This window comes from Lepidochelys olivacea (assembly GCF_965140295.1).
Source record: "Lepidochelys olivacea isolate rLepOli2 genome assembly, chromosome: 2".
Lineage (NCBI taxonomy): Eukaryota > Metazoa > Chordata > Testudines > Cheloniidae > Lepidochelys > Lepidochelys olivacea.
Genome location: NC_140412.1, coordinates 59,951,361 through 59,962,632, shown reverse-complemented (window position 1 = coordinate 59,962,632; position 11,272 = coordinate 59,951,361). Strand labels below are relative to the sequence as shown.

The following is an 11,272-nucleotide window of genomic DNA, read 5'->3' as shown; positions in this document are numbered from 1 at the left end:
AAGTAAACATGGACTACACTGTTTTACAAAATGCACCTCATAACAACACAGCCAAAGGAGTTTCTGCACATCATTCTGGACAGTCCATGGAGACATCACATTGGAAGCACAAAAACATTCATGGTGACACTCACATAAGAGACATTTATCTGAGGGGACATGCACCCCTGTGGGGGTCCCAGCACAAGGCCAAGGCACCACTCAAGCCATCCATGAGGGGATGTGAATGATGCCTAGGCCCAGGGCTCGTCTCCAGCACAAGGATGAATTTCATCTTCTGAAACATACACACCAAACACAGCTACGTGCAGCTCCAAACGCAGGACTGCTGGCTAAAGAGCAGCGTGGAACTTCATATGGAATCGGAATTCCTCCTGCTCCAGGAAGTTCTTGCCGCACACAGCACAAGTGCAGCCTTTGTCCTTGCTGTGTGTGCGCCGCACGTGGCTGTCGTGAGCCGCATGGGAGGCAAAGGCTTTGCCGCAGTGTCTACACTTGAAGGGCTTCTCTCCCGAGTGCTGGCGGATGTGAGTGCGCAGGATGCTGGAGGCTGTGAATGCCTGATGAGGAGGTCGGCATGGAGGGGGGGAGAAAAGAGTTTAAAAGCGGTTAGACAATTGTCTAGAAAACAATCTCCTAAAGGCTCCACCCCCGCCCAGCACTGAAGACATACATAGGAAGGTTAGCATTATACTGAAGCATCAGTCAATCTGTTCCCCATCAGAAGGGCAACAGAATCTCCATTGCTGGAACAGCCCTTAGATTATTCTGCTCATTCAGAAATGAAGCCATAGAAGCAGGACTCTCAGGGGCTGATTCCCATGTCCTCTACCCCAGTGAGCATACGTCAGAGCTAATGCCACCAAAAGTCAGTGGACTCCTTACGCTTGTGTGGGAGGAAAATCCGGCTCACCAGTTACAATGAAAACATTTCTGACCGGAAGACACCAGCATGTATTTTCCATGTGTCAAAGGAGGCTGGGTCAGGTCAATAATGTCTTTAATTAGCTGTGTATTTATTAGACACTGGGGGTTTTTACCCCAGTTCTCTTGTTCCAGTATTTGTTTTCAAGAACGTAACCCACAGAAAAGAAATCTAGTTTGTATTTCTGTAAAGGGAATCATTTAAATTCATAAAAGGAAAGAAATGATTGTGTTACCACAACTAATGCTGCCTTTTTGGTACTCACATATCCAGGGTCGGAATTCAGCAGACTAGAACGAAGGGGGCTCATTTTTCTCTTTTTTTTCTTAGGCAAATTAATTTTGTTCCTTCTCCACCACCCAACATTCCTTACTCCTTTCCTTGAAGGAAACAGCTCCCAACCCTGCTCTCTCTCCGTACTCACGGAACATGCCTTCAGCATATTTACACATTGTCCCACCCAACCACTATTCTTCATGGAAGTTGGTGGGAAAAGGCAACATTGCTGTTTTCTGCTCGAATGAGATCTTAGTTGTCCTCCTTAACATACAGCAAATAGTGCCTCACGCATCCAAACAGGGCATGTGGACAAGCAACTGACAGCGGGGGAGCACTTCTAACAGACCAGCAGAATCAATTGAACATAACAAATAACTACCCTTTCACCCACCCACAAGAAAAATATTGGCTATCTCCTCAGGTGCTATAAATCGGTGTAGCTGCATTACCCACAAATCCCTTCTTCACCTAACCACCAACAGCCATTGCTTTCCAAGCAGAGCTGCACCTCTAGATCATTTGATTTGATACTCAGAGTGCAAAGGAACTTGGGGGTATATATCATAAAGAGAAAGGAGGAAGGGTCTTGTTGTAAAGGAACAGGACTGGGTGTCAGGTAACCTCAATTCTGCCTCAGTCTCTGCCATAGGCTTCAACTGTCACCTTGAGCAAGTTACTGAATTTCTCCATGCCTCACTTTCCTCGTCTGCAGCAGGGGAGGTCTAGGTTGGATATTAGGAAACACTATTTCACTAGGAGGGTGGTGAAGCACTGGAATGGGTTACCTAGGGAGGCTGTGGAATCTCCATCCCCTTAGCGGTTTTTAAGCCCCGGCTTGACAAAGCCCTAGCTGGGATGATTTAGTTGGTGTTGGTCCTGCTTTGAGCAGGGGGTTGGACTAGATGACCTCCTGAGGTCCCTTCCAACCCTGATATTCTATGATTCTATGAAGGCTGCAGCTGCACCGGCTGAGCCAGAAAAAGCAAGGTTACTTTGGAGCAGTAGTAGTAGGTTAGGGGAGGCAAGAGAAATTATGAGTGTTTAGGAGGAGCAACTAATGTTCTGGAATGGTAGAGAATTACAAAGAGAGACTTGCACCGCCTCAGAAATCTACCGGTAGCTCCATGGAAGAACTGCATCCTACAATATGAGAACTAGTGATCTGTGCAGAACTGGGTCTGCGTTGAAAGGTAGCTGTTACATGAACATTGCTAAGACTCAGGATGCGCGGGGACAGTCTGTCCTGTCAGTGGTTTACAGTCAATGCAGAAGTCTCAGCTGAAATGCTTGATATGCTTTTAATGAGAAGTTACTTTTGTATACAAATTGTTGCCAACAGGTGCAGAGGTCTGACTGTCTCCTGCTGCAGCTACAAAACTCCTTTTGTCTGTGTTTTGCTCTCCCAGACATTGGCACCCCAACCTCTTGTGTGAAGTGAAATTTCATCCTCAGTTTGCTGGTCATGAGTATAGGTGGCAGGGCTTCTACCAGAGTGAGAGAATAGATCCTTCTGTGTAGCGTTGGACTTCTTTCAGCACTGAGCTCTGGCAGTCCCAAAAGGAGTCCCAGGGAGTCTCTTGTTGGCAGATCAGACTAGGGCTATGTCTACACTACCACTTTTGTCGGTGTAACTTATATTGCTCAGGGGTGAGAAAAAAACACACCACGAGTGACGTAAGTTACACTGACAGAAGCACTGGTGTGGACAGCACTGTATTGGTGGGAGATGCCATGGAAGGCATGGAAGGAAGTGGTTAGATTATTAGCGGGAGCAGTATTAGAAGCTGAGGTTTTTAAACAAAGCTATGCATCATATGTTTTCTAACTGGCTCTTTCAAAGAACTGCCTGTGTACAGATGCCTCATACAAAACTTAAATCATGTGAGTAATTGTTACTCACATATAGCCCTACTGACTTCAATGTAGGTATTATTCATATGAATTGGAGTTGCAGGATCAGGCCCATGAAGCAGACCAAGAGCATCTTACTCATCAAGTTGTGCTAATAAGCTCAAGGACTACTTGATGCTGAAGGGGAGCCAATAAGGACCCATGAAGTGGTTCAAACCATATGTTTCTATCTAGATATCCACCATAGTATCTCAGCCCCTCGCAAGCATTGATAGATTTCATCCTCATACCTCCCCCTGTGAGGTAAGATCTATTACTAACTCCATTTTGCAGATGGAGAACTGAGGCACAAGGTAGATGAAGTGGGAACTGAACCCATTCTCAAGAGGCCCGAGCCAGAGGACCATCCTTCCCACACCATTCCACTTTCTTTTTTAAATGCAGTTCTCATTAAGTAAACAAAGTCATAATTTTAGCCAATTTGTGGATTCATTTCTTTGGGTAGTTTGAAAAACCTATAAAAAGAGGCTCATAGTACCTGACATAGAAAACATAATTAAAAAGAACTACAAAGAAAAGCACCCGGTCACACTGTGGAGTATTGAAAATCTACAGGTAAGCTATGGGAGAAAGCAAGCTCTTAAGAGGATTTGATTTTCCTTTACCTTGTTACAGTACACACATTTGTAGGGCCGCTCTCCGGAGTGCACCCTCATGTGTTTGTTCAGGCTGGAGGACTGAGAAAAACTCTTCCCACATACTGAGCACTAGAGGGAAAACAAAGTTAACACAGACACACAAGAGCTAAGAATTTCCTGTCAGAGTACAAGCCAATAACTGGTGAAAATGATAGAGAGGTGTGTGTGTGTGTATACACACACACACACACACACATATACACACACACACACTTATAAATCTAACAAATATAATCAATTTAACTCATAAGTGGCAAAACGTTTTAATGTATATTTATTAGAGCTGGTCAAAAACAAATGTAAAAGCATGGGCAATTTCCAAGTTGTTTCCACTTTGTGGGGTTAAAAATTGACCCATTTTACATTTTTCCAAAAATGGTCAATTTTTTTAAAATTAAATTTTAATCAAAAATATTATAGACATTTCTTGTTTGCCAAAACCTGTGTTTTTGGTAAGTGAACATTTTTCTGCCACCATTTCAATAATGGTAATGGGGTAATAAATATTATCATTAAAGGAAACCACAACGAAATAAAAAATATATTTTTAATTTTTCATTTTTGAAAAAACACTATTTTTATATTTTAAAAAAAGTGTTCATAAATTTCATTATACTATCCAAGGCTCAATCCTAAGAGCATTCAGTCTTCAGAATTCCCACCCACATAGGTAAACTGAAAGATCACTGCCTTCCTTTTAACAAAATAAGTAATAATCTGAATAATGTGGGGCATCTTCTGTAGCTGCCCGTGTTCAAAGCTTATTGAAATGTACTGAAAAACTGGCATGGACTTCAACATGAATTGTAATTTTCAGTTATGATTTGCCTGAGTGAAATTCTCATCCATAATATTAAATAAACTCAGCCAGGACTGGTGATGACCAGAGTAATTTTTAAAAATAAATTAGAAATTTTAAACCATATATGGTCTCATTTTGCATTAAAAACATTCTCTGACTTAACTGAATGTAAAGTCTATGCACAATGGATTTTTCCTTCTGCTGATTTTGGCTTGCAATATTTTTCTTCTTATGCAATTCACATTAAATGTCTAAACAGAAAGAAAGACATTTCTGTTTAGACATTTTATGTGAATTGCATACAAAAGAAAGAAAGAAAGAAAGAAAGAAAGAAAGAAAGAAAGAAAGAAAGAAAGAAAGAAAGAAAGAAAGAAAGAAAACCGTATGACACAACATTCCAAAACTCTTATTTAATAAACTCACATTTTAATCTAAATCTCTTATCCCTATTTCTAAATCAGTGTGATACTATTACTGTTATTACATTGAAATATTGTTGATCTAGCTAGAACAAACTTCACTGGAAGTTCACTTTATTTCAGGAGGAACTATAAAATAGTCAGGATGATGTTTCAGCTCATATGAAAGTGAGATGTTGAAATATTACACATCATTCTGTTGTGTCACATCAAAATTCGGAAGGTTATCCTGACCGAGCAGTTATGAAAATTCCTTGTTTTTACATTGCCAATGCATCTGAGAGAAGCCTATGGCTACAGAAGGGTATTTGGTGGAGACTAGCCAAATATCACAACACAGATTTGCTCCCATAACAGAATATTCTAGATATTTAGATTTAAACCGTTGCCACCTTCCTGTTTCGAGTATCTAGCTAAAATGAGGAGAAAGCAGAGTCCCAAAGCTCCAGCTAGAGTCTCATGGGATACAAACACGTAGCAATCGTGGGAAGTCAGGAAGTGTAATTGTCTGAGTTGATACAGATAGGTGCTATCGTTCTCCTAAAGGAGGATGGACCGTTTCCTGATAGGATCATCTCTGCAATCCTCCATGCTGCTTGCTCGCAGCCTCCAAACAGACAAATAATTAACCTTATGATATATCCCATGACAACAGTTCAGACAACCACTACACCATGACGGTTTAGGATAATGTAGGAATGAAAGTGAACTGCCGGACACTCTCGCTAACCTGAGCCCTCAGACTTTGCTAACTGGGACAAATATAATCAGCAAGGGAAAAACTCTCAGCCTCATAGAGAAAGAAACCCCTGAACTCCTGTTAACATTGTCCTGTGGCTTTCGGAGCTGCAGGAGTTCTCGCTGTGGCTGCAGCCTCCTCCCTCCCGGGCTAGCCAGCGGCACTGGCCTTGCTAGATTGTTTTGATTCAGAGCTGCCCGTGCCAGATCAAACTTTTAACTCCCTTCTGCTCAAGAGGGGCGGTTTTAGAGGAATAGAGCTGGGAATTCAGAGAGAAATGCAGCAAAACAGCTTACAACCTGGTAACCCTTAAAGGGATACGTGGTTATAAATTAAATACAACGAAACCTCCCTCCCCCCCCCCAGTCTTCCCATAACAGGATGGATGCTATTCAAAGCCAGCCTTGTCCTACCTTTCCTCAGACTCTGACCGTCATGGGCTCTATATGTTAACAGTGTGAAATGTTTTATACTCATCAATAAATCTCCATGCCATGGTACCTAAAATCACCGTTCAGAATTTTCCTTGTCTCGTCCTCTCCAAATGCACCTCCCGCTTGTCTTACTGGGAAGACATTGACTTCGCTTTCAGATCGTGTCCATTTCAAACCGGGCATTGGGTGAGTTCACATTGTAATGGGAGCCCCGTGGAAAGCTGCAGGTACTTTCATGGTATGGTATGAATTGTACCAGCAGGTGATATGCTTTCAAGGTGTACATGTTCTTTAAATGTCAGCATTTAAGCATCCCAGAGGGATTGTAATTTACAACTGTCATTTGGGATGGAGAAGTTTACGACAATTCCTTGGTTTTGCTCCTAGATTTCATACAGGAACCATCACTCAGAGTATGAGATGAAAACTTGGAGGGGGGAACAAAACACAACAAAACAAAACAGATGCAATCCTTACCTTGTGAGGTCTGTGTTTCTCATGGACATGAAGAATATGGATCCTCAGTCTGTCTCTCTTTTCAAACGATCGGTTGCAAAGATGGCAAGGATATTTTCTGTCTCCTTGATCTACGCAGCGAGTGTATTTCAAATGTTTGTCTCTGTAGTATTTGTAGGCAAATACCTTTCCACATCTCTCGCATTTGTAACTCTCGCCAGATTCTGTGCAACACAAGGTTAAGTGCCCTCACTTAAACACTTCGAGGTAAATAGCTGTCAGTTTCAAATGTCATTGTCTTTCAGAGCTGGAACCCAATTGTAGCTTTTTAGAATTACAATAATTTTAAACAAGAATTACAACATAATTAGAAAAATACAATGGAGTTTACAAACTAGATTGAAGTCTGCTAAGCACCTTCGTGAATTTCCTTTTTGTGGTCTTACATTTTACCATATTTACAAGAGTGTGGCGCAGACAAATATGTCTTGAGTGAAATCCTGGCCCCACTGAAACCACTGGGCGTTTGCCATTGACTCCAATGGGGTCAGGCTTTCACCCCTAAACGGAGATCTCCATTCCTTGTCCGAATGCACACCCCAAGTAAAACAACTACTGCACATTAATATCTGACCAAGCAAACTTGAACTCTTGCAACATAAAGCAGCCCCCCACCCATGATAAATCGGTTTGGTTATATACTTACTAATATTGATATTGGCAATGTGTGTTTCATTTGCCACTTAAAAATCACTTTGCATATGTTGCTTGAAGTTTTAAAAGTAATGTAAATTATGTACTACACAAGTGTGTGGTTTTGTTTTCAGACTCAAAGTTTCAACTGTCTTTTAAACAGATCTTAACAATTTCCTTGGTTTCCTCCCTATGACAAAAGTACTTCAGTATCAATTCCTCCCCTGGTTACAAATCCAAAATAGTATTCTTGAGTCAAGCCTTAAAATGGAATCCTCTGTCAGGGTTAAACAACCTTAACTAGATACTCAGAGGTCCACAGAATCACTTCCTTTTGTTCTTGCTGCGGTCAGCTGGACCATTCTTCAGTGATTCTGTCTCCCTGATACATTCATACAGTATCATTCTGACATATGTATATATATGAATGCAACATTTTTTCTATAGAATACAGTGTTGCTACCTAAAACTGATCTCTTTTATTTATTCGCTTTGGAATCCTGTCTTCCCTACAAGACAGCTTCTTTTCTGACACCACATCTTTCCCGGCACCATCTGATTACTGTGAAGGATTTGGGACTCCAAACTGTCTGCCCCCTTTAGGAAAAACGTGAATGTGAAAATTACAACTTAAGATCACAACGGTAATAATGTGTGTGGGCAAGCGAGCCAGAATGTTTAAAGCAGGCAAATATCGTCTGTATTTCTGGTTTCCTTTCTGACTCAGGCCGATTATAGCCAATGGGGGAATTTTGCCACTGATTTTAAGATTAAGAACGGGACCGTATTCCCCAACCACGAGTTACTTAGTTTCCAAGTTCTCTGCGGGCAGAAATCACCATTTGTAGAAATTTTATGTGCTAAATTACATCTTTTGTTCACAATACAAATTCCGAGAGCAAATTAAAACTAAGACTGCAACCCCGAAGTAAACGGCGTGAAGTCTGGGGAGCTGGCTGTTGGTTTTGTATCCCTGTTTTGCGATCTGAGTCGGTTGCAAACTTCACACAGAGCAGTTTTGCGCAGAGCCGGTAGCTACCCTGGTCATAAATATTCAGCCTTCTCAGCCCCTCCAGGGAATTTCTGTCTCGGGATTTTAAGATCTCAACAAATAAGTGAAGGAGTGGAAGGATGGATCCTTTTCCTTGACTTTTAATGGTCTTTAATCTAATGGGGCTATTTAAACTAAATCGTGTAGAAAGTTTCTGCCCTGTAGAGAATTGGACGCAGAACTTGTCACCCCCTGAAAAGGTTGGAAAGGGCTTAATTTATTTACCGGAGATTTCAGAGTAACAGCCGTGTTAGTCTGTATTCGCAAAAAGAAAAGGAGGACTTGTGGCACCCTAGAGACTAACCAATTTATCTCTAAGGTGCCACAAGTCCTCCTTTTCTTTTTACCGGAGATTGAAATGCATGTAAAATAACTGGAAATAGGCATAGAGATTCTTACACAAATGGAATCTGCAATGGTTTGCAACTCACTTTAAATGGTTTTGTTCTAAGCAAAAGCGAAATGAAACATTCAGAACACAATCAGCTGTGTGATTATAATCACAACGAAATAATCACTGACTTTGACAAAGAATGTACAGGTCCACAGGCCGATGATAACAACCCTTTCCACAGGGCTCTGTGCAGGCACTGACCTTCGGGTTGTTGCTGGGGTCCCTTTCCTTCTGCCGCCCCTTTCAAACTGATGGGGATGCCCAGGAACTGCAGATAACAGTCTCCATACCACACCAGCAGCTCCTGGTTGGGTAAGATTTCTTTGCAGCTTTCATAAAATATGTGGCCTTGGCACTGAATAGCTGTCAAATTCTGCTCCTCTGGGAACCTGGCACAGTTTACTAAGGACATCCAGTTTCCGGAGGCTCCTTTCCCATCTATAAAATGGCTCAAGCGACCATCTTCGAAAATCTGGATAAGACATGGGGAAAGAAACCAGTCAGGTTTCCTAGCACTTCGGGTGTTAGAAACCTTCCCCCGTGTAACCCGTTTGTACACAATTGACACCGATCCCTGCACGTATAAAGCCTATATGTGGGCCATGAAACATGTCCTTGCTCTTTGGGAGGCCTCATTCAAGTCAGTGGAAAGGTTATAGCGGGGCTTTGATTATTTTCTTCCCATATGTTTCTGCACGTGCTGAGGACCAAACCACCACCCCGTGTAGCAAGGAGACAAAGAGCCTTCTTTCGACGCAACGACCGAGCCAGTGTGATGTCCCAGGGGCGAGCCCATCTACCTCCCACATCAAGGAATTGTCATCGTAAATCTTGATCTCGCTGGTGTTGACCACTTTGCCCTGGAAAGGGCCGAAGCGGACGCCCCTGGGGATGAGGTGGTTGCAGAACACCCCCAGCTGCAGAAGTTCCCCGTGCAGCGTCTGCAACACGGACAAACCTGGAGGGCGAGAGGAAACCAGAAATACAGACCATCTAATCAGGGGATCGGCCGAGCGCGTCCCAATGCACCTGAGCCCTGGGGTCTCACCTACCTTCGGGTAACTGGAGGGACTCTCTGTCCAGCAGCGGAGCGTGAGACTCGGCATCTCCTGCGAACAGAACAGGAACCCCGCTGGTTAGCCCAGGCGAGCCCTTTGTACACCCACTGCACGGGGCAGCAGCGATGGGGAGCCCGGCCCGGCTGAGCGCTGAGATGCAGCGTTTGCAGCGCCGGGCACCACCCGGGGAGCGGTGACCCCGCCGGCCGGGCCGGGCTCCCAAGAGGCGTTCACCTTCCTTGGGCTGGGGTCCACGCAAAGCGCCGAGCAGCCTGCGGGGGCTGGACTCGGCAAACCGAGGCAGGGGCCAATGGGATGCGCTCCCCCGGGGTACCGGACACCGCGCCGGGCGGCTGCCTTACCCGGGCTGGCAGCGGGGACCCGCAGCCCCGAGGCGGCGTGCGGAGCGCCCCGCACAGCCCCGTACAGCACGGCGCGCAGATCCTCCTGGCTGAAGCCGTAGGGGCTGCATGGCTCCGCCTGGGCGCTGGGCCGGCTCGCGGCCGCCGCTCGGCCCTTCCTGGCGGGGCCGGGGAAGAGCTCGCCCGGCTGGCTGGGCAGTTCCGGGGGGCCCGCTGGCGGGGCCCGGCTGCTGCGGGGCGATGCCTGCCCGGAGGAGGGCCAGGGGGCCGGGGCCGGCCGCTTGCTGCCGAGGGGCGGGGTGCTGTAGAGCGGCTCGCCCTGCAGGGCCGAGGGCCGGGTCAGGAAGGCCGGGATCGTGGCGAAGCCGAAGGGGGCCAGAGGCGGGGAGGTGGCCAGCAGCCTTCCCAGGGACTTGAGCGGGTGGAAGAGGTCGGGAGGGCGCCCCAGGGCCTCCAGGTACTGGGCGGGGGGCGGCAGAGGCGGGTAATAGGCGGCGATGTCCCCCGGGCTGGTCCTGAGGGTCTCTCCCGCGTAAGCCTGGTCTTTGGAGGCAGGATCCCCGGCTAGTAGCAGGGCCATGGCTGGGCCCGCGGAGCCGCCGGCGAGAGGAGGGCACCTGGGGGGAAGGGGAGACACCTCGTTACAAGGAGCGGCCCGGCCTAGGGGGAAAGAAGAGGCCACTTCATAACTGGGGCCTCCGGCTCCTTCCTCTACGGGGGTTTGGGGGGCACGTGGCTGCTGCTCCGGCGCCCCGTCTGCGGAGCAAGGGAAATACCCAGCGCCCGCAGCCCGGTCCGGCGCGCACCAGGACCCGCACAGCAGGGGAGCCAGCTGATCTAGGTGCTTCTCTGCCCCTGCCTGGGCGCCGCTCCCCGCAGGCCCTAGGCCGGCCAGCCAGCCGGGAAACTACCCCATGGGGCGCCCTGGCTGGCGCTGGGGAGGGGCTTCTGTTAAATCTACCTGTCCAACAGCCCGCAGTGAGCCAGGTGGGGCAGAGGAGACGGGACAGAAGAGAGGAAAGGGGGTGGGGAGAGGAGAGAAGGCGGGGTCCTGTTCAGGGTGGCCCCGATCTCCCGGAGCCTGATCTCTGCACTGGGGGTGACCCCGGAG

At 46.4% G+C, this 11,272-nt stretch overlaps 1 protein-coding gene across 1 annotated transcript; it reads right to left on the bottom strand.

Moving 5' to 3' along the window:
• Positions 1–332: 332 nt before the first annotated feature.
• Positions 333–10,741, bottom strand: PRDM14 (PR/SET domain 14; the record flags this gene model as incomplete). The annotated part of the gene is made up of 6 exons (XM_084621081.1): positions 333–560; positions 3,721–3,822; positions 6,625–6,827; positions 8,943–9,213; positions 9,542–9,699; positions 10,162–10,741. 6 exons carry the CDS (start codon positions 10,739–10,741, stop codon positions 333–335), a joined length of 1,542 nt encoding a protein of 513 aa, XP_084477207.1.
• Between the last annotated feature and the right edge of the window lie 531 nt (positions 10,742–11,272).